The sequence below is a fragment of the Squalius cephalus genome (assembly GCF_949319135.1).
Source record: "Squalius cephalus genome assembly, chromosome: 18".
In the NCBI taxonomy this organism is placed as follows: Eukaryota; Metazoa; Chordata; class Actinopteri; order Cypriniformes; family Leuciscidae; genus Squalius; species Squalius cephalus.
The window spans coordinates 18,951,354-18,975,317 of record NC_137139.1 but is presented as its reverse complement, the minus strand read 5'-3'; the positions used below and the strand labels follow the sequence as shown (position 1 = coordinate 18,975,317).

The window sequence follows — 23,964 nt, the reverse complement described above, 5'->3', positions numbered from 1 at the left end:
TTTTCTGATGTGGTGTAGTGAAATTATAGGCGAGGTGGCTGATAAGATCACATGAGTCTCAGTTATAGCTTGAAATGAAACATTTAGCCTGAAATAACTTTTATCTGTAAATTAGCTGAAATTTTCACACACAAGGAGATTAATAATAAGACATGGAGATCATTTTAGATAATACAATCACAAATGAACAAGTAGGTAGTTTGCCAAAACATGCCATTTTAATAGATTTACAGAAACACTGTTAACATGTGAGCTAAAGGAAAGAGATTTCTTATCCCTATGACAACACAACATTAAGTCAGTTTCCAAGGTAAATACTATAGCAGGGCTATTTTGAAACTGTAAAGGGAGAGGGGAAGGGGCTTGACGGAAGGTTGGAGAATGTCTTGGGAAGAAGCAGGTGTGGTAGGGGACAGCTGAGGGTAACTGGTTTCCTCTTAAAAGGGTTGGATAGTTATTTATAGAGACCGTCATATTGTGGTCCCTCAGGAACATCGCCAAGGAGAGGGCACTGATCTATAATATACTCTGTCCCTCGCAAATTACAGCCCATTTTTATAGTTGGTGATTTAACTTAGGGTGTTGTTGTGTCCTCAGCACTCTTTTCCTTGAAAGATCTCAGCGTGAATTGTTCTTCAACATCTTGACTTGCTTTCATGAAGATTTGGAGGGGATGGAATGTATGTTTTTCTTACTGGACGTTCTCCATCATTTTAAGAAACTCTGGAATGAAAATGGAAAAAGAGATGAAATATCATACAAACACATTTCAAGGCATTGTTCACACAGTCTCCACAAATCTGAACATCCTTGGCATTCAGTTATTGTAATTATAAGTTTTCTTCCCTCAAATTTTGGGATTCAAAAGAACTCAAACGTCAAGAAAAAGAATCACAATGAGTATTCGTGTACTGTATTTATATCTGTATATGCATTAATACACTCTCAAAATAAAAAAAATAAAGGTCCTTTATTGGCATTGATGGTTCTATGAATAAACTTTAACATTAATAGAACCTTTCATTGCACAAAAGGTTCTTCATAATGAAAAAGGTTCTACAGATTATTTAAAGGGGAAAAAAGCTGTTTAAAGAACTGTCCACTGAAAGGTTCTTTGGGGAATCCAAAATGGTTCTTCCATTGCATCGCATTCCATTGCAAGCTTCCTTTGCTTACCACAAGAGAGTAGCACATAAAATTGAATAATTAAGATTTGCTTTACCATCAAAATCAATCTTTCCATCTTTGTTTGTGTCCGCATCTGCCATGAGTTCATCTATGTCTTCTTCAGCCAACGGCTCGCCAGTGGCGCGCATGATTTCCCCAAACTCCTCACGATCAATGAACCCATCTTGGTTCCTGTTAAAAAATAAACATTAAAAACATTTTAATAACATTATTGTCTTGTGTTGTCAGGATGTGTTTGTTCCTCTATTAAACTGATGACTTAACGTGCTTTGTGTCATACGTAGTAGCACATAATTTTGAACAATATAAATTTGACAAAAAATACATAACTTAATTATAAGTATGAATCCATATGCAAAGGCCTGTTTCATTAAGCTCAGAATACATCACACTCTGATGTTAGGTCTGAGGTGTTTTCCACACGGTATGTAGAGGACACAAGTCTGTGCTAATCCCGAGGATGAGCTTTCAATGTGAGAATGAACGAATAAGCACTGTTCTAAGCACTCTAAATGATTAAAATGCTAAGCTAACTTAACTGCAAACTTATCTTTTGTTCATCCTGATGGCCAAAGAGCAACATTAGAAAGAATGATCAATGGTTAGTATGCTAACCAACCAGCATGTTAAGATAACATAGTAGCCTAGTGTATAAGACAACAAACACAGGCACGGTTGACTTTTGAAAGACGTTCTCGAAAACAGTAGTGAATATTAAAAAATATCTGTTCAGTAATTTCTGTGTGGCTTGGTCCAATGTTCATCTGAGATGATTTTGGGACAAACTTGAAAAAAATTTGGAGGAGGAGGAGTAGCAAAAAAAACAGTTTTAAATATACAGCAAAATTTTGGAGAAAAAATTTGACAATTGAGATCGATGGAATTGTCATGAACCAAGGAACGTAAAGACATCAAGAAAATGAATTTCAGACAACATTTTCAAAAGTTATATGCATTTTTATAAAAAGGTATTTTTTCAGATATATCTTCTGAACTTTAGGTGGCGCCATGTTCAAACTTTTCAGGTACCTTAAAGTCCCCCTGTAGTCAATAACTGATCTTTTGATCAAACTCATCTTTGATCACCAAAATTTTTCACCTTGAAAAAAAATTCTTCATGCCTTAAAATAGCTTGAATGTAACTCTACACCCTTGCCTCATTTAGTATACAGATCTTTGAATATGCCAATTAGCCCTGCCTCCACCCACTCACAGCAGCCCAGATACCCCATTTGTTGACATGATTGTGTGGACATGATTGACATGAACACCAGTGATTTCAAACCGTGATTTTGAGACCGTCTTTGGTTCACTGCAGTTTTAAGAAGAAAATACTCAGCAAACTTAGTGCTGACTTATGAATTTGCACATGGTTTATCTTAAAGCATATTAAAAACACCACATAGACATATAAACAACATTAAAAACTTGATTTTCAACACAGGGGGATGTCATAGAGCACCCAAAGTAGGTCAGATTAGTATTCAGGACCACCTCTATCAATACCCTTCATCATTTTACAGATGATAGTGCTGCCATAGACTCCCATTCAGGAAGATTAATGAGAAAACTAAGATAAATAAAATAAGAAAGTGATGTCTTTTTCCCCCTTTTCCTGACTTTTTTTTCTCAGACACAAGTGGTCTTGACTCTTGGGTGCAATTTGCTATAAAATTATAGATTACGGTGGAGGTTTCACTGCAGTGATCATGCTTGACTTCTTGCTACCTAGATAAAAAAAAAAATGTTATTAACTTGTCCAGCAAGATATTGCAACTATACCATCTGGGAGCAAAAAGCATTGAAAAATTAATGTGTATTCTGATAATTTGCCAATTTATTTGTTTAATTGGCAAAAAATTAAGTGACAACTGACATGATGTGAAGGCTACGTTTACAATTCTCTCTAACCATTTGGCCACAACTGCCCAATTATGATATTTACCATAAAAAAAAAAAAAATAAAAAAAAATAATTAAAGCGTGAAATGGACTATGAATTTGCATTTGCAGAGAATCAATAAGGGCGAGTAGGACCGGAGGGTGACCTACTTGTCAAAGACACGGAAGCATTCAGATAGCTCCTCTTCGGATTTACCAGCTTGGTCTTCTTTTAGCTGCTGCACCATCATGACCAAGAACTCCTCAAAGTCGATAGTGCCACTGCCTGAGGATGCAAAACGTAGATGTGATGGGACAGACTGAAATGCATAGAGGAATAAAAAGAGGACAATTTTGAGCATTTGGTTTCTGAAGTGTGGTTGGCACAAACCATTTATGTGTTGCGACTTACCATCTTCATCTACTTCTTCAATGATGGCATCCAGCTCCTCTCTGGTTGGGTTCTGACCCAACATCCTCATGACGGTACCCAACTCCTTGGTGCTGATATCACCGCCACCATCGGTGTCGAACATGTCGAAGGCAGCCTTGAATTCTTTGATTTCAGATGATAAAAAGATACAAATAATAGTAATTCAATTCAAAACACGATGTGAAAGGCTGTGTGAGCAGAACCTTTAATTTTAACACTTGCGAGCAGTGTGAATAAAATGTGTCAACTTTAATGAGCAAAATTTCACACACTCACCAGAAATCATTTCCTCACTCAGGAAAGAGCGGGCGTCTGCCTGGGCATCAGTGGGCTAATGAGAAAGAGATTCCCGTATAATGTGAACCTCATGGGGCTTTAACACATCAGACTGAAAATTTAAAATGACTTAAATTTAAAAATAAATATATAAAATATATTTCCAGAAATATTCATGATAAAGAGCAGACACAGGAACAACAAGATGAAAACCTTTCCTTTTAAAGAGTTCAACTTTTTTTTTCTTTTTTTTTTAAGTACAAAGAATATGACCATCAACACAATTAAATAACAAATCAAATCAGATGGCATTTGCAAACAAATGATACTCGTGCTTTTATCATAATTAGCTAAATTAATTAACTAGTTTGATATTTTGTTATTGGATGTAATCACATTTATACATTTTTAGTTTACCCCTAAATGTTAATTAATGCATTAACTATCAAACATGTACAAACAGTTAAGGCTGCTGTTATTCATGCATGAATCCTTATGCCTTATGTTGTAGTTAAGGATGACAACATAGAACAACTGCAGCAAAGTGACAGCAAACCTCAATATTCACCCTTAAGACCATGTTTCCACAGAAAACTTCACAAAGCTAACATCAATGAAAGAGCTCAAATTGCTAAAAATCTCAGACACCACTGCTAAAATGTGAAAAAGATGGTGTTATGATCATAAACAGTTGGAGCACCAAGATGAACTTCTACCCTGGTCAGCTTAAATCACATGACTTGAATATTATTGAACTAATGTGGGTAGATTTTGTAGAGAAATGTGAGAAGCAGATTCCCTCCTTCAACATCTCTGAAGCAACTGTGGTTATGGATATGCAGTTAATAAATGAAATAAATGAAGCAAAATGTATAGAACTCCTTGATTTAATCAAATAAAGACGTGCTCAGCATCACAAAGAAATGTGAATGTGACATTTCATGAAGGTCTGTACATTAATCTTAAATGGTCCATAATACATTTGATGAAGAAATATTGCAAATGTTCCCAGTACAAGAACACATTATTAATGACAAATTCAGTAATGTATTGCATAGATCACATCTCATCTCATGTATGGAAAAGCATTTTTTTTTTTTTTTTTTTACATTGCCTTCTTTAGGATGTTCTTAAATACTAACATTAAATATCATTTTATAAAATGTATACACTTTAGATTCAATATTATGTTCTTGGAATACAAAATAAGCACCTGATCTATCTTTTTTATCATCTGTATTACAGTGCTGAAAGTGGAAATAATGTGTTCTTGTACTGGGAATATTTGCAAGATTTCTTCATCAAATGTATTCTGGACCGTGGAAGATTCATGTACAGACCTTTGAAATGGAAGTGGAACTACAAGACATCTGCCGAACATCTCTGAACACAGTGCTTAAATATAGCAGTAACAATACCTACGAAGGAAAAATGTCATTAACTAACACCACCTGTTAGTTCACCATCGCTATCTTCTCTTTTTTCGTGTCTGGTCTTTTAATTGGTGGGGCACAAAAGCTCTAACCAGATACAACAAGCATTGTTTCTTATTATCTTGTGGAGCAAATACACATTGTCTCTCTTGTCCGGTCGTCGGTTTTATGTAAAAAAGCTAACACCAACATGAACATACAGCCCTCAGAGCCAGAATCCTTTTTGTCCACATGTAGCCTACTGTAAGCGATTACGAGGAACCACAATATGACATTGCAAATATCAAAGCACCATGACAGTCTCAGCAATGGTATCAAACCCTATATGTTCCCTCCATTACCACATGTATCCGGAGACCACAAACAAGGCCAAACACTATCAAAGATGACAGGCAAAGAAGAGGAGTCAATCACTTGTAGCATGTGAATGAAATATTCACTAATAAATTACTACTGCGCTGCTATGAGTTTTACTTGAACTGTAAACACACCTGCAAACACAACAAGCCAAACATATCAAATTCAAGCCTTATAATCTACCAGTCTTAGTTTTGACATAAAAATATGCTTTATGTGTAACATAAACTGGATTTATTCAAGTAAAACTATTATTTAATATGACTGAATCAGCTTGATGTCATTAAGTTAAAGCAAGTATATGGGTTAGAGGTTTAGATCAAGTAAATATTACTCCTTGTAAAATGTAAAACCTGCACATATCCACTTTTTCATTAGATCTTCTAGAAAATATTCCAGTCATAAGTATGCATCCATACAAAGATCACTGACTGACTGAAGCATCTTGTCCATATCAACTTTCCAGATATCTTACCATACTGACAGCTTGTTAGTGAGATCAGTGTGTATCTGAAAACAGTATTGGTCTTCTGTACAGCAGCCTTTCTCCTAAATGTGCGCTGATGGACAAATGTCTCCAGACTCCCCTGATAAGACCTCATATTATTCTCACCTTTCTAGAAAATGGTCAGGATTGGACAAGAAACTCAAGACAGTGAACTTGTCAACCAATGTCTGTGTAGCCTTTAAAAGGCTCCACCCCTCTTCTTCATCCCTTTCTAATCCATCGCCACCTCTATTTGCCCTCCATTGCCCCATATTTAGCTGAAGGATGGTCTCAAATTTCCCTGCCAAAAAAAAAAAATAATAATAATAATGAGAGGTTATTTAGGCAGTGTATAAACAGCTTCCAGAAACAGATGTAGGCTAAACTCACTTCCACATAAAGGGTAGGATTTGTGCCCTCATCCACATGCCTGTATTTCTTCACCCTTATCTGTCAATCTGTCCATCCAAATGAGACAATGAGAGGTGGCTTTGCATGTGTTCAGCAAGTCAGTCATTGTATCAGTTTATTACACTGTTACTCACCAAATAAATAACAATGTGGACATAAAGTATTGATTTTTAACTTTTTCAAAGTTGAAATTTTTTGTTGAAACCTACTACTTTCGCAGAATTTTCTTTTTTTACTTTACACCTAAAATATTGCTATTTTATAAGAAGTCCTGATTTACTTTTTTAAGGGTTGTAAAGTTCATTTTTCATAAATTGTACAGCAGAAGGCCTTCCTACTCAAACAGTATTTTGGATGCTTTTAATGTGTTTATGAATGAAATCTGGACATACTACCAAAGATTCTTTAAAATGGAATAAAATGCCTGTACCTTTAAAGAAGCTTAACAGTCAACTTCATTCTTAAAAATAAAGGTTCTTTATTGGCATATATGTTTCCATAAAGAACCTTTAACATCCATGGAATCTTTCCATTGCACAAAAAGTTATCAAAATATTCTTCACACTAAAGACAAAATGGTTGTTTTGAGAACTGATCTCAAGGTTCTTTGGTGAACCAAAAAAGAGTATTGGATCCCGTATGCCTTGTATGCTAATCACATTATAGCTTGATGTTACTGAATTGCTGTAAAGAGTTGTATGACAGAAAATCACTGTTTGCAGACTCTGTTTGTATTTTCTTTGATGTGACAGAACAGAACAAGGAGTGACCTTGTCAGATTCTCAAGGCTTGTCATCATTACTCTTCCATGCCTTATCCAGTTTCTCCTTATAATCCTCTGACTGCTAGAGTTTCATAGGCTTTGCAAATATATCTACTCCCAGGACAAGTCAGAGTAGTTTGAACCACATGCTTAACACAACTACACACTATTACTTAAAAACACTTGTAACTCAACTTGTACTACAGTAAAATCCAAGTCATCATGAGACTTGGTCCCAGTTAAAGTCACAAACTGAAACTTTGCTTTTGGATATCAGACAAATTTGCTTAGCGCGTGTTCGAAAATGTCACGCCCCTTCATAACCGCAAGCTCTACTTAGATGTAAATGTTAACGATGGCGTCAATTTCAAACCATTTTGAGCCTGACAATGTTAATGAACAAGAGGATCGTCCAGAACGGATTTCAAGCGCAGACTTTGGAAGCATGGATTTCACAGGATGTTTCAGAGTGAATTTTTTTTGCGTAATTTTCCAACGCTATCTCATAACCAATTCGTACGAGTGATAAGAAAGTGGCTAATTCGTACGAATTCGTACGACCTCACTCGTACGAATTTGTACGATTTGTCTAAACCCACGTGATGGGTAGGTTTAGGGGCGGGGTCAGGGGTAGGTCATTCGTATGAATTCATACGAATTGGGCAATTCGTAAAATATGTACGATTTAGTAAAAATCGTACGAATTAGTACGAATTAGCCACCTCGTAGAATTCGTACGAATTGCCGTGAGATCAGGCTGAATTTTCTTGATAGATATGATGTCATCCACCATTTCATAATATTTGTTGGAAAAATATGGTAATACAAACAGTAATCGATCGCAAAACCATGGCTAATTTTTTTTTTTTGAACAGCCTTACAAAAGCTAAAGTAAACACTACATCAATACTGTAACGTTATTTAGAAGGCTAGCGGAGACAAAGCTTTGCCCTTCGTTTACATCATATCATAGCAACTACATAAAACGTATAATTGGAACTGTTACAAATACAAATAATAAGACATATAAGTTGTGATAAACAACAGATTGTCCCAACAAAATGGGAATGGCTAAGTCTTTCAAGAGAAGCTTTTGTGCACATAGCCTGCATTGTACTTTCCTCTGGAAGCTGTTCTCCGTAAAATGTGCAGCGTACAGACAAACGTTGAGGTCATAATGTTCAAGAATACAAAACACCACCTGATGACCTTTTCTTTTTGTTCATCTGACAGTTATAACTCAGTTACAACAGCCAAACAGTATTTAAAGTTAATACTTTATGGGTCAAGAGCCCAACTAAAACAAACACTAATCACCATAATGGTGGCGTAACACTCATATTTTAGCACTTTAACACTCTTGAGTGTGGAGCCAAATAAACTCCCAGGAGAGTTAATTTAACACAGGAGTTTTTGCTGTGTGTAAAAGAAAATATCTCATTTTGCATTGAACTTTGAGCGTCATAACTTGTTAACTTGTCATAACGAAGATGTTGTTTATGCTCAAACAGCAACATTACACACTAACTAAATTTAAATCATGATCAAGGACCCCTTTAATTTAGGTATAATTAAGAAAAGGGTATGTCTCATTGAGCTCATCCAGCAACAATGCCTCCGACAAAAAAGGTGATGAAAGGCCACTTATTTTTTTTTAATAATCGCATTTGTAAGGAAGGCTGTCCATTATTATAGCCATGTGGTTTTCTTATTATTATCTATATTATTTACTAAATTTGACTAATTGAGGGTCAGGCATCAGACACACATGTTATTCTGTGACATCAGAAAGAACAAGCTGATTTAGAGGCAGATGTGGTCAATGTAGTTGCCAAAGTTGTGAAAGAAATCAAACAAATAAACATATTATTTAAATAAAATAAAATAAAACCTGTTCACAAATCTGTTTATCTGTTCACATTTAACAAATAGATAGACTGTCAGGGTTCTGTCACTTCGGTCTGTTTATTATTGGTTTGGTGACAGAGCTCTGACACTCTTCTTGTCTTGTCTTGTCATGGTGAGAGTGTGCGGTTCCAAGCTAGCTCGGGCCTGCGCTCTAATGCCACGTGAATTATTCTGTGCGCAGAGCATGGTGTTCGGATCCTGGCACTTCGGTCTAATTTGGTTTAGGTTCTGTGTCGGGGTTCGGACTTTCATGCTCTGTTTGTTTGTCTTCTGTTGCAAGCGCATGGGATGAGCATTCGCTCATTCTATGTGCACTCTGTCTTGTTGTTCACTCGGGCCGTATGCTCTTCTGTCCACTTCTGTCTGTTTACATCAGATGCATGCTTATTCGCCATGTGAGCACGCGGCTATGAGTGTTCTCATTAGCTGTGTGTTTGTGTCTTGTTTTGTTTGAGCACATGTTCGCTGGTCATGTGCTCTTGTTTTTGTTTTGTTTAGTTTGAGCACATGACTTGTCATGTCTGTTTGGGTGTGCCATGTGCTTGCATGTCTATTGTGTAACCCCATCCTTCTTGTTATCTGATTATTGGTTAATTTGTCCCACCTGTCCTTCATCATTACCTGTTTCTTTTGCTCCCTATTTATTCTCCTTGTGTTTGCAGTCCTGCGCCAGTCTGTTGACAAAAGTTCCAGTCATCTGTAGCTCTGTCCTGTCCTGTCCAGCCCAGCCCAGCCCAGCCCAGCCCAGCCGCCAGTTATGTTTCCCCCCACAGGGTTTGTTTTATTTTATTTTATTTTGTGATTCATAAAGCCCATCTCTCTGCATCACTGAGTCCTCACCTCATCCCTTCACCAAACCCTGACATAGACAGAAAGACAGACATTCCCACATTCATCTGTTTTGTTCACATAAAGGCCAAAATTTCACGAACAAAAACAATTAAAACAACATCTTTGTTGATCCTGGAACAACTTTCCAATCAACCAATCAGATTTGAGGGACAAGTTTACAGTTTATGTCAAGTTTAGGCTTGGAACCAGGGTGAGGTGCTTCAACATCAGTGTTATTCACCTATCATTTCCCTCTGATTTTAGGGAAAAGTTACGGTTAGGTTTAGGGGTAGTGTAACGATGAGGTTGAAACATAGGAGGAAGCAGGTTCCACGTGCAGTTGTCTTTTTTTAAATAAACTCAAAACTTGACAAATTCAGACTCAGACTCTGGAACAGAACAACCAACATACAACATCAAGAACGCACAAAGACTGAACAACACACAGGGTTTAAATGCACGGGCAAATAAGCTTAACAAGATAACAAGGGGGCATGGCCAATCAGAAACACCTGGGAAGACTAATAAACAAGAAAAACTACAAAGGACTGCAAAACATGGCACAGGACAGGAAATGACAAAAGGCCACACAGGACAAGGGGAACACAGGACAAGGGGAACACAGGAAAGGAATTATGACAGGTATGGATAGGGTAAGGACTCAATTTTGGGACAGGAATGTTATTCCAGGATCAACAAAATATGTTGATCCAGGAACATGTCTTACTTGGCAAAATCACAGTGACCATACCTGCACATAGGTAACCTCTGGGAGCTAAGTTAAAAGCATGTATTCTTTGTGAGTGCCTTATGTCACCCCAAGCTCTCCAAGACACTTAAGCTGAGGTAAATGACAGCAGCAACTGTCAACCTCTCATTCCTGTCTCTCTGCCTAATACTCCTCCTTTTTTCTTCGCTCTATTCTTGGACATTCTTAATGACAGCAGCTGAATCTTCCAGAACAACTAAGTGTAGCAAGCTAAATAAGGAGAGAGCATACACCCTTGCTCTTGTCCTCTCCTTAAAACTATCCAGAGTGGTCACTGATTCTACAACTGCACAACTGAATGCTAATACAAGCCAGTCAATAATAGGCCAATAAGGAGCCCTCAATAAGCCTATATGATTATGTTTGATCAACATCCTTCGAACCAGAATTATTGTGTGTGTGTGTGTGTGTGTGTGTGTGTGTGTGTGTGCCTACTTAACTATATTTTGGGGACAAATTTGCACCCAGAAGTGACCAAACCCTGACAAAATCTCCAAAAACCTCCCTTTAGAGACGTCCTCATTTGAAAATCTGGTATACAAATAAAGTAATTAAAGGTTTTTTTTTAAATGTAGAAAGTTTTGTGTGATGGTTAGGTTTAGGGGTAGGGTTAGTGTAGGGGCATGGAATATACAGTGTACAGTATAAAAACTATTACGTCTATGGAATGTCCCCATTTAGCTAAGTAAATGTGTGTGTGTGTGTGTGTGTGTGTGTGTGTGTGTGTGTGTGTGTGTGTGTGTGTGTGTGTGTGTGTGTGTGTACATGCAGACAAAAGAAGTTCTAATGGAGTTTGGGAGGGGCATGTTCATCTATACTCCTGTCAATCACAACTCAAAGGAATAAAAACAATCCCTTACCTCATGCTGTAACAACTCTTTCTGCATCTTTCCACAACCACATGTTTAGAATATGCATGTGATCAACACTTGCCATGACAACTGTATTTACAGAGCTATTTATTCCGTTAGGCTGTTCACATATAGGGGCATTTTTTTTTATTTTTTTTTTACTTTATCTTAATTGTGTTTTATTTTAATAGTCTACCTTTGACGTTGAATGGACATTGTGCTTAAATAAAGTCAAATGTACTGGCATTTTAACCCTTTCATGCATGAATTATGCATTCAGATTTTTACTTTTTTTAGATTTTCAGATGTTCACAGTGAAAATAATTTCATACAAGTTTAATATTAACTTGATTCCATCAATTATCATTGGAACTGATAACTCAGTGAAAACCCAACTCAGACTATGATAATACGTTTTACCATTATTAGCTGATAATTCTGATTATGCTCAAAATGGACAAATTTTGCTCTCCTCTCTGAGAAAACCTCAGACTGTGGAAAAACTAGCGATCAGGTGTTTTCAAATCTAATCTGAAATGAGCAGTGTTGGTAAATGTATTTATGTTTTAGGCATAGTAAAATGTCATATGATAATGTTTTATAGTTTTTTCCCCCATCTTGTTCTGCAGTTGAAAATCATGAATCTGCATTCTCATTTATAAGCTATGCACAAGCTGGATGTTTAAAAGTTAAATAAATAAATAAATAAATAAAAAATCACGTAGATGGAAGGATTTAAAATTAGTTCTTAGTGAGAGACCAGAGTCATTTTTATATTAGCATTTTCTCCAATAACAAAAAAAAGATCTATGGTTCCCATACAGGCAATCATTTTATTTTAATTTGAATTTTTTTATGCCAGGTAAAACAGAACACGTGTGGTGATATAAATGTATTTTTTAATTATTAAAAAAAAAAAAAAAAACAGAAAAGGGAAAAGGGGAAAAAAGGGGTACAGCTCCATAATTAAAAATGAATGGAAGTCAATGGAGACATATGACTAGTAAAAATTCATTTGTAGAGCTCTCTAATTGGAATTGTTACTAGTAAGAATTGAATTTTAGAGCTCTCTAATTGAATTCTTACTAGTAAAAATGCAATTACGACGAGTAATGCTGGGTACAATTTAAGTTAAAACGGCTTGCCATAGTGGATCGCTATTGCTAGACGCCAGCTGTGAGTTTTTCTGAGGTAAGTACTTTTTACTGAACAAATTTCTTTTATAAGTTACTTTTACAAAGTAAACCAATACCAATATCAGTTATATAGCTAAATGTATGAAGAAAGTAAATAATAATCTAATAGGCTATTACTAACAGGGGAATCTGAAGGAACTTAGTTTTCCTCAAAAATTGCAGCTTTCATATCCCATTAAATGTCATAGAATTGACTGACAGCCTTTTCCAGTAGATGGAGCCAATCTAGTATTTTACAAACAATGGTTTTCCGTATTTTTTACGACCAGTTAAGGCATATTTTACTCGTCAGTTAAATGTGTGTGGCATTTTGAAGTAACGTTTAGGCTAACAGTTGGGCCTAGCTCGTTTTCTCCAGGGGGCCAATGTTTCGGAAAAAAATTAAGCTTCCCCGGGCGCCGCCATTGATTAGCAGACCATCACCTGCTGTTAGCATTCCATTGACTCCCATTCATTTTGGCGTCACTTTGACAGCGAATAACTTTACATCTGAGGCGGTTAAAGACTCCATTTGTCCATTCTTTATTTCTAAAGAAACAAGAAAATGTATAAAAGGCTCCATTACCTGGTATCTTACGTTATGGCCCCGTAGAAGTAGTTTTTGTAAAAATAGGCTAACGATTGTGTCATAATTAACCACGCGACTCTCTGTCGCACAGTAGAGAAATTACCATATGGACAGGAGGAGAAGCTCACGGGCAATCTGGGGGACGTGGAGGCAAAACGACAAAATAATTAATCAGAATACTTAGCAAAAGTTGCTCCTGCTCCTAGCTCATGGACAGCTCCTACTCACGCTCTCCGTCTCTGCAAGTTTCGGAAGGGAATGATTTAGATTTCTCTTGGCACAGCTACTAAAGACAGACAGGTTGCTCATGTCACATCTATGTCGTCGAGCTCATTTTGAGTCTGCGCAGTACGCTCAGCCATCAGGAAGTGAGTGCTTCTAATTGACTTCACTTTTCTCCGTTGAATCCAATGGGCCACAATGCACCAAATGTTTTCTATGGGTGAAAGATCTGGACTGCAGGCTGGCCATTTCAGTACCCGGATCCTTCTTCTACGCAGCCATGATATTGTAATTGATGCAGTATATGGTCTGGCATTGTCATGTTGGAAAATGCAAGGTCTTCCCTGAAAGAGACGACGTCTGGATGGGAGCATATGTTGTTCTAGAACTTGGATATACCTTTCAGCATTGATGGAGCCTTTCCAGATGTGTAAGCTGCCCATGCCACACGCACTCATGCAACCCCATACCATCAGAGATGCAGGCTTCTGAACTGAGCGCTGATAACAACTTGGGTTGTCCTTGTCCTCTTTAGTCTGGATGACATGGCGTCCCAGTTTTCCAAAAAGAACTTCAAATTTTGATTCGTCTGACCACAGAACAGTTTTCCACTTTGCCACAGTCCATTTTTAATGAGCCTTGGCCCAGAGAAAACGCCTGCACTTCTGGATCCTGTTTAGATATGGCTTCTTTTTTGACCTATAGAGTTTTAGCTGGCAATGGCGAATGGCACGGTGGATTGTGTTCACCGACAATGTTTTCTGGAAGTATTCCTGAGCCCATGTTGTGATTTCCATTACAGTAGCATTCCTGAATGTGATGCAGTGCCGTCTAAGGGCCCAAAGATCACGGGCATCCGGTTTTCCGGCCTTACGCACAGAGATTGTTCCAGATTCTCTGAATCTTTGGATGATATTATGCACTGTAGATGATGATAACTTCAAACTCTTCAAACTCAATTTTTCTCTGAGAAACTCCTTTCTAATATTGCTCCACTATTTTTCGCCGCAGCATTGGGGGAATTGGTGATCCTCTGCCCATCTTGACTTCTGAGAGACACTGCCACTCTGAGAGGCTCTTTTTATACCCAATCATGTTGCCAATTGACCTAATAAGTTGCAAATTGGTCCTCCAGCGATCCATAGATGTACATTTAACTTTTCTGGCCTCTTATTGCTACCTGCCCCAACTTTTTTGGAATGTGTAGCTCTCATGAAATCCAAAATGAGACAATATTTGGCATGACATTTCAAAATGTCTCACTTTCAACATTTGATATGTTATCTATATTCTATTGTGAATAAAATATAAGTTTATGAGATTTGTAAATTATTCCATTCCTTTTTTACTCACAATTTGTACAGTGTCCCAACTTTTTCTGATTTGGGGTTGTATATTGGCGAAACAGATTTGCCAAACGCTCCAGTGCATATTTGTTTTCTCACTCTGGAGAACGGCAAATTAATCTATTTACAATGCGTTTTGCAGCGGTGAACAATGCAGTCAATCACAGACATAGTTATTGAACTCTTGAACACAATGGCCAATCAAAGGTGTCCAAGTTAGTCAGAATCTCACCATAGACATAATAGTTGTGTTTTCGCAGTACTTTTCGCCTACTGTTTTTCGAATTTTATGAATTCGTATATACTACTCTGCTTGCGTACTGTTTTTCGCAAACTATATAGTAGGAAAGTATTCCATTTTGGACGCAGCTAGAAAGTAGACGCCCTATTGGCCGTTGGGCGCAAGAAATGCGGCCACCATCTTGAACCGGTCATACTCCCTAGTTGCGTAGCAGCAGAAGAAACAAGATGCCGAGCACTGTGCAGCATCTTCAGGGCATGCAAACAGGGCTCGGGGGATTACTTTTCACAAGTACCCTTACGAAAATTAACCATGGTTTTACTATAGTAAAACTGTAGTTAACTACGACCGTAGTAACCGTGGTATTTTGGCGGAAACCATGGTTTTTAAAAACCATGGTTTTGATACCATGGTTTTACTACAGTTATATTGTAGTAATACTATAGTAAAACGGTAGTTAACTACAACCGTAGTAACCGTGGTATGTTGGTGCGAACCATGGTTTTTAAAAACCATGGTTTTGATACCATGGTTTTACTACAGTTATATTTTAGCAATATTATAGTAAAACTGTAGTTAACTATGACTGTAGTAACCGTGGTATTTTGGCGGAAACCAAGGTTTTTAAAAACCATGGTTTTGATACCATGGTTTTACTACAGTTATTTTAATATTATAGTAAAACTGTAGTTAACTATGACTGTAGTAACCGTGGTATTTTGGTGCGAACCATGGTGGTTTGCACCAAAATACCATGGTTACTATGGTCGTAGTTAACTACAGTTTTACTATAGTAAAACCATGGTTAATTTTCGTAAGGGATAGTCAAATATTAAAAAGTGTAACATAACTTACAAGTCAAACATGGCTAAAAAGCATTCGGTGCAAAGCTAGTTTATGTTATGAATGCTCCGAGACATGAAGATTGATCCAAACGCAGCTTTATTAAATAAGGGTAATCCAAACTCGAAATCCAGTAAACAGGCAGTGGTCAAGGCTGGCAGCAATAAACAAAGTCCAATAAACAGTCCAGGGTCAAAAACAGAAAACAAACAAGGGATAAATGCTCAGAAATGCAGACTAAGAGTACAACAAGACTTCACAATGAGTGAATGTGAAACCCAGGTATTTATGGTGTGAGTGAAACAAGGTGATGAGAAACAGGTGAAAGAGATGAGTGCTGATGAGTCCGGGCAGTGCATTATGGGAAATGTAGTGTTTGAAGGAGTGATCACAGTCTAGTGTGGAGTGGCCTCTGTTGGCTCTCGAAGGCACTCCAGCTGGTGACCATTACAGTTTAACTCGCTAAATTAACGTCAAGTGGCTATAACATTTATATATTCGACTTGTGAACTACATATAAACATAAATTATCAGAACTCACCTTTAAATTGCGTCTTCAAGTTAAATATTTCAAATAAACCAATAAACTCGACAGCGCTGCAGTCGTGTAACGATAGCCTGCTTCCAGCTGTCAGTTCGAAAAATTCCTTGGCTGAAGCGATTTCGACCAATCAGCGTCTTGTTGCTATGCCACATACTCAATGCATCAACCAATCATGAATGAAACAGCAATTTGACCTATCACTGCACCCTTGACGTGAGAACAATTGCATTTTTTTCCAATTGCTAACACATAATTTTGCAAACTTTTTTTTCCCTGGTTTTATTAAAATACACAATTTAGAAAACCACACACCCAAACTGCAAAATACCTAATATATCATGCAAAATGAAGCACTGCAACCAAAACTACATATAGTATTGGTTGCACACTTCATCACAAAATGGCACACACATTTCATTCATATCACCAGATTTTTGTCTAACCAACTACTGTTGGGCATAAAATCACTTTAGTACGCTTTGCCATAATACTAAAATAGTTCAAATTGTAGAAAATTCTTCAGATTGTTCACAAAAATATTTGCAGATACACGTATGCTGTTGAAACATATATATATATATATATATATATATATATATATATATATATATAATTGTTTTTTTTTTTTTTTTTTTTTTTTTTTGATAAGTCATATTCCATAACACTGACTTAGATTACAACTGACACAAGAATGCACTTTTCTTGTCATGTGAAATTATGGGGGGGAGTCGCCAACAAGTTTTTACGACAGTGTCGTCAAATATCTATTCCGAAGCTGTAGGGGGAGCTCTATAGAGAAACCTGCGAGCAAAAAGCGAGAGAAATTGCCAAACTGCATAGCACTGCTTTAATAGACAGTTTTAGGTAATAGTGCCCCACAACTGATTAACAAAAGTTTAAGAGGTTCAACCAGGCGCTCAGGTAAAGTGATAAAGTCCGTGATAGGTGCTCTTGGGGTAGGGAAAAACATCCAAAGAAACGAAAAACAGGTCCCAGGTCCCAGGAGAAGGATAAAGTAAAAAAGCCTTTATTTAGTATGACTTAAATCATTATAAAAATACACAAGATTAGCAGAAGTATTTCAGTAAAACAGTAATAATGTGAGTTAACCAGTTAGCAGGAGACCTACTCAAAACTAAGTATTTTGAACACCATCTTTCAAGAGCAATCAGTTTGTGAATCCTGCATTGAACTCCGAGATTTGAGAAGCAGTCGTCAGTAAAATAAAGGGAACACAGCAATAGTTTAGGATTATACTGCTGTGATATCATGATAAAAATGAATTTTAAACACTGATTCTTCACATGCTTATCCTTGAGCAGTGAAAAAAACTGACTTTACCTTCACATTGTAGAGCACAGTGTCTTCTCGACATGGTGCTGTCCGGTATCCACAGGAATCAGCTGCAGTGTTTGAGGGGTTATGTTTCGTCTTGACGTCACAACGAAAAACGATTATTTTCATTGACTCAGAGTCGACTCTTACTTTTGAAAGACAATAACTTTATATACGGTGCACTTTGCAGGATGTTTTCATTCACTTAGAGCTATGTTACACACTACATGAAAGGTAATTTTCAAAAATCCATAATAGGGGCACTTTAATTTTCCTTGCTTTTATTTTGTGATTATTTTAATTCATTACTGTGTAAAGCACTTTGAATTGCCAAAGTGTATGAAATGTGCTATATAAATAAAACTGCCTTGTCTAATGTTGCCTCACAATAAATAAATAAAATGGATGTAATTGATTGTGACAGTGAATAAAGAATATGCTGATGTACATGGACTCAAGTCACTTTTTTGGAATTTATTAAATTCAATAGCATTCATGTAAAATATAAATAATAAAATAGTGTAAAATAAATTACAGTAAAATTACTGTTTTATACTGTAAAAATAAGTAGCAGTAAGGGCATCATACTGTAAAATGAAATTGCGGTAAGTGCATCTTACTGTAAAATGAAATTGCAGTAAGGGAATCATAGTGTAAAATTAAATTGCAGTAAGGGAATAATAGTGTAAAATTAAATTGCAGTAAGGGCTTCATACCGTAAAACACATTTACAGGTAAGCTACTGTAAAGGGGAACTTACAGTAACTTACTGGCAATAGTGCTGCCAGTAAGTTACCGCAAAAATACAATAAAATGTCTAACAGTGTACAAAAACATTTTTAATTAATTGGAATTAATTTTTTTTTAAATCGGTTTTAATACATGATTCAAGGACTCAATTATAAAGATGTCACTTGTTTCATTACTAGATGAATCAGCCTTTTTGAACAAATCTTTTGAATGAATGATTCAATGACAAGTACATTTTTTAACAGGCACTTGTCTCCACCTACTGGTGTAACAATGTAATGATACAATCTTTATTTGAAGCATCAAGTTACTTTCAAAAGGTGATTTGCTCTTATTTTGTCCACTTCTGTTTGAGATGGGGGAACTGGTTGTCTCCCTCGGTTGCAAGGCTAGTTTGGGTTTGAACATTGGGGGGTTAAAGTGTGAACCGTTTAAATTAGGTTACCAGGAAATGCTCCCTCATGAGGTTTATTTATTTGTTTTTTGCTTTATTTTTGCAAAATCATTGCAACCCACACATGCAAAGTTAGTTGATAACAATAACTTGTTTACAAAGTGCGTCAAATTAGTCAAAATGTGCTTAATTTTTATTTTTTTTAATGTTAGTTTCCTGTCATTAATTGGATTATCTTTTATTTTCCCAATAGGCATATCTGTCATATTAGCGGAACACATTTTACACATGAGGAAAACCAATTGTTTAGTCAATAATTCAAGAAGGTCCATAGGCCTACTTTAAAGCTCTTGATTCTTGTTCAAATATAGAAGTGCCAGTACTGCGATACCGGTGCGTCCACTTCAAGCACTGAGTAAGATCGCGTGGGTGTTTGGAACCAGATCGCGATATTTTAATGATTAACTATGCAATTTAATTGCGCTATGTTTTTGTGCTGAACTCGTATCGCTTTTGTAGTCTACTGGGAGAATAACATATAGAAATCCCTTAATTTCCCTATTTTTATTTATTTATTTTTAACAATATGAACTGGAACGCCCTCGGAATTCACTCCCTGCACTCCGTCACCCCGCGTCACCCCCCAGAGAGCGACTTGGAAATAATAAGTGTTTTTGTTTGATTGGCAATGGCAATGCAGTCTGTATTTTTCTCTTCGCAAGACACTTTACTTTTGAGTAGGCCTAATGAATTCATCAAGCTTGCACCATTGCAAGGAGAAAAAAAACCAGCACTCTTGAAAAAACAGGCTAAATAGTTATTGACTGTCATGAGCATGGTCATGAGCATTGACTAATGTGTCACCTTGCTTAGCTCTCTCACGGAAATAGAGGTTGAATAAATATGTGATTATATTTGTTGTTTCAAAAAAAAAAAAAAAAAAAAAAAATCTTAAGGTGTGTGTGCAAACGGTAGGCTACACCCATTGCAAACGATACACAAATGCATTCGAAAATACATCAGTGGTTTATGCAACAGTTGTGGGATATTGATATGTCTGAAGCTATTTTACCCTTGCAAACACCCACAGTCCATTACAATGAATAACATTAAAACATTAAAATACTTAGACCTAGGCCTATTTATTTTATTTTACTGTAGGTCAGAAGGGGGGGGGGGGGGGGGGGGGCACATCCGTTATTCTCACAACTGTACGTTCTGTAAAGACATAACCGACTGTGTTTACGTGAATACTCTCAAAAACGGACATGTTGTGTGTATTTGTCCATTCAGACGCGAAAGAGAGCTCAATTCAGTTCTTTGTGCGCAGCGCGCTTAGCTGTCTATGTGCAGGGCTGCACTCTTCGGGTCGAGTGTGTGTGTTCGCACAGAAAAACATACCGAATAAAGCTCTCTTTCGCGTCGTCACTCTTATTCATATCTGTCCATGTGTCTGCCCTTCTCTTTCTCCCGGACCCAGACGTTTACATTTTTGAACGATTTGTGAGACATTCAAGCACATTCCAACTCGAGTGCCGCTGGGTACGTTACAATTCAAATGTGCGCATCTACCACAAACGCAAATCAGTTCTGACTGGATCTCTTCCCCAATCGTCCCTCCCTAACATTTTCGTCTATTTTTTATTCGTTGACGAAAATGTCCGGTCATAGACCTTCGTCATAGTTGTCGTCATTTAAAACTGTTTTTGATATAGTTATCGTCTCGTGTTAGTCTGTGAAAAAATGTCGTTGACGAAAATAATGGCGAACATTTTTCGTCAACGAAATTAACAATAATATACTGTAATTGTGTGTGTAGGCCTATACCATAAACAGTGACATGTCTAGGTGTCTCTCTCCTGACTCCTGTTTGAAAAACGCGGACCAGAGATTCTGCTTTGCGAATCGCAAATCAAGCAGTGATTGATCCAATGGCGTTGGGCATTGTCGGGGGGGGTTCAAGGCAAACTCTTTCTACTGGTTATTTTTTTACGAGAGATACATGTCTCTTTGAATGAATTTAAGCTCCACCTTTATTTAAGTCACTCACCTGCCCACATATGTTCTGCAAAATCACGCAAGTTGTTTAGACGCAACAAACGCGATCTTCAGCCACAGAGTTGTCAAAATCCCGAAGCTGCCATAAATGCGTTTCACACGTGCTTTACCATTTATCATGTTTTGGGCAGCAGACTGCGCGTGTCCGACTCCAAACCAGGATGCGCGCAACATCACTTTAGACACCCTCCAGCTGTTGGACCATGGACGCTGCCTCTTCAGATCCATCCTGCCTTCAGATCCAGCTGTGAAGGTACTGGTGTGCGTCTTTGTGGTGATGACCATTATCTCACTTGGTATCAATGGGTGCACTCTGTTTAGTCTCGGCAGTTCAGAAGACTTATCCTGGGAGCCACGCTTTACCTTGCTGAAAAACCTCATTGTGAGTGATGTTCTACTCATTGTCACCCAAGGTCCAACAGTGATATACTGCCTGTTGCAGAAGACCACGCTGTCGTACGGAGCTTGGTGTGTCACTCAGTTCTTTCTTAACACCGTTTGTGTTTTCTGCACTATGCTTACTATCACCTGCATGGCTCTGGAGCGCTACCTGTACGTGTGCCTGGCCATCCACTACATCAGTATACTAACCACCAAGCGCCTTTACCTCATAGTCGGGCTCACGTGGCTTATTTCAGTGTGCTTATCGGCAATTACCACAGCTTTGCTCAGTTTAGGGCACAATAACTCATTGCTGGGCAAACCCATTACAGGACTCCTTTGTGAGCCGGACACATTGGAGTCCCACCTGGGCTTTCCACGGGCTGTTGCGGTGTTTCGCAAAGTGGTTGGGCTAGTGGTGACGCTGCTTTGCATCTTTTCCTACTCGTTCTCATACCTGCGCATGTATCAGGAGGCGCGCAACGCCGTTCAGCCTTTCCAGCAGGTCAATGTGAGGGCGCGCAAAACCGTAATGTTCTACTGCTCGATGCTGCTGCTTCAGCTGCTCCCCATCTTTCTGAAGATAGCCTCGGATGCTCTGTGGGAACTCAAAGGCAACATGGCCATGATCCAGTCGCTGGATCATCCTGGAGACTGGACGTCAGCTGGGACCCTCCACATCATGCTGCTGGTGATGCTTCAGGTGCCTCCTTGCATTAATCCACTCGTTTACGGTCTGCGCAACAAGGAGGTGAGGGAAGTTCTGCCCAGGCTGCTGTGGAGGAGGGAGAACCGCTGAGTGAGCCCTGGATTAAAGCCAGGTCGTTTCATCTTTTCCTGCATGATGTTTCGGGGAATTTTCAGTCTACATTCAGTGGCAGGCAACATTTTGAAGGAAGATGGATAGATGTCATGTGTATGTATTGTTGTGAATGTTTATTGTGAGATTATAATAACGCACAATGCAAAACTTCAATGCAAAATGCTTTGAATGCAAAACTCAGATTGACTCAGATTTAACGTGCCTTTTGTTCACATAAAACATGCCTAGTTTCTAAGTAAATAACACTTTACATTAAGGTTAAATTTGTTAATATTAGTTAATGCATTAGGTATCAGGAACAAACAATGAACAAAAATTCATAATCGTTTTTTTTAACTTATAAAAATGTGTTAGATAATCAGCATTAACGAATGAAAATTCTGTAAAATTGTAGCTTATTGTAAAGTAGGCTTTTCACCTTATATATTTAAATACGGTATATCATTGATTGCTTACTATTATTAAATTACAAATCTATCTACAACAGCTTTGAGCAGATGGTATATAACCATGACAAGGTACAACATATTCTTAAAGTTAAATATAATCATGATCACACTCTTAAAATAGGATCTGAAGGGATACCGTGTTAACACCCCTAATGATTACTTGCAGAAGAATGCATACTGTAACTAATTAGGTATAGCATAGGAAAGGTGATAGTTCCAATATAACAGTTATCAGGTATAATGGCAGCTATACTTCATAAAAGAATACAATATATTATATACAATATATTACATTTTATGTATTTTTCTGAATGTATGTGTATTTATATGTATGGATTTATTTATTTATTTATATGAATTTGTGTATGTATATGTACAGTATTTATTTGTTTATATTTATTGTGACAAAAATGTGAACTTGAGTCAAGTTCAATGTTGCCATCTATGAAAAAAGCTTAATTATGCATTATGAATACATTATTGATTCTTTTAACTTTAAATTTGAGTGGAAATGAAAAGGTATAATATTATCATTTGGTGCAAAGTAATAAAAGTATGTGATGCAACTTCATAATCTTATTAAAATACATCAGAAATCTACAGTTCTAGTTCCTGTGCTTAATAAACTGTTGGAAATGGTGTCCAAATCCTAATGGCTGTACAAATAGCATAGACACATCAACAACCAAAACCCTGCTGCTTCTTTTGTGATCTGGATTTTAAGATAAAATGGATAATTGTCCATATATTATTGGTGGCTGATGGCTAATAAACCTGCTAAAAACCACCAACTAAAAAAGGAACCTGTGAAAATCACAAAGACATCATATAGCGTGTGGAATCTTCTGCCGTAATTGCATAGCAAGGTTTAAATAAATACATTTGTACTCCAAACACCACCCACATTTTCTTCAGAAATGTAAAACTCTTTTAATTTGATCTACTGGAACATTTGATAATTGTCATTTTTTTACTGTGTCCACAGCCTGTACGGCAAAATGTTACATTACTGCAATATTTGACACTTTTTAAAACCTGCAAGTTTTATAAATAAATAAATCAAATTTATATATACTGAAAGTCCATTATCATTCTGGCAAATGTGTGAAACCCTAAAGGGTAAATCCACATTCTCTTTTTCCTGAATGCTTCCTACATGCACTACAGAAGCATGCATATAATAGGAAAAAGAACAAAAGAGAGCAGCTCATGAAATCTTACTCTTTC

General features: G+C 37.2%; 1 protein-coding gene across 2 annotated transcripts; it reads right to left on the bottom strand.

Annotated features, from left to right (window-relative positions):
• Window positions 1–196: 196 nt before the first annotated feature.
• On the bottom strand, window positions 197–22,167 carry LOC307145757 (troponin C, skeletal muscle). 2 transcript variants are annotated; one of them, XM_079849248.1, is made up of 6 exons: window positions 21,923–22,167; window positions 3,778–3,832; window positions 3,481–3,624; window positions 3,240–3,354; window positions 1,223–1,359; window positions 197–723 (listed from the first exon to the last, which is right to left on the bottom strand). In XM_079849248.1, exons 1-6 carry the CDS (start codon window positions 22,109–22,111, stop codon window positions 692–694), a joined length of 672 nt encoding a protein of 223 aa, XP_079705374.1. In that variant the 5' UTR covers window positions 22,112–22,167; the 3' UTR covers window positions 197–691. The 2 variants fall into 2 exon arrangements, with proteins under 2 accessions (XP_079705374.1, XP_079705375.1); XM_079849249.1 differs by lacking the exon at window positions 21,923–22,167 and adding an exon at window positions 13,349–13,366.
• Between the last annotated feature and the right edge of the window lie 1,797 nt (window positions 22,168–23,964).

Excerpts from the sequence above, each read along its gene's own strand:
- LOC307145757 (XM_079849248.1), bottom strand. The coding sequence starts at position 22,111 with ATGATCCAGCGACTGGATCATGGCCATGTTGCCTTTGAGTTCCCACAG. Across the intron at positions 3,833-21,922 it reads GCCTCCTGATACATGCGCAG|CCCACTGATGCCCAGGCAGA; the intron begins GTATGAGAACGA and ends CTTTCTCATTAG. Across the intron at positions 3,355-3,480 it reads TGAAGAAGTAGATGAAGATG|GCAGTGGCACTATCGACTTT; the intron begins GTAAGTCGCAAC and ends TTGCATCCTCAG.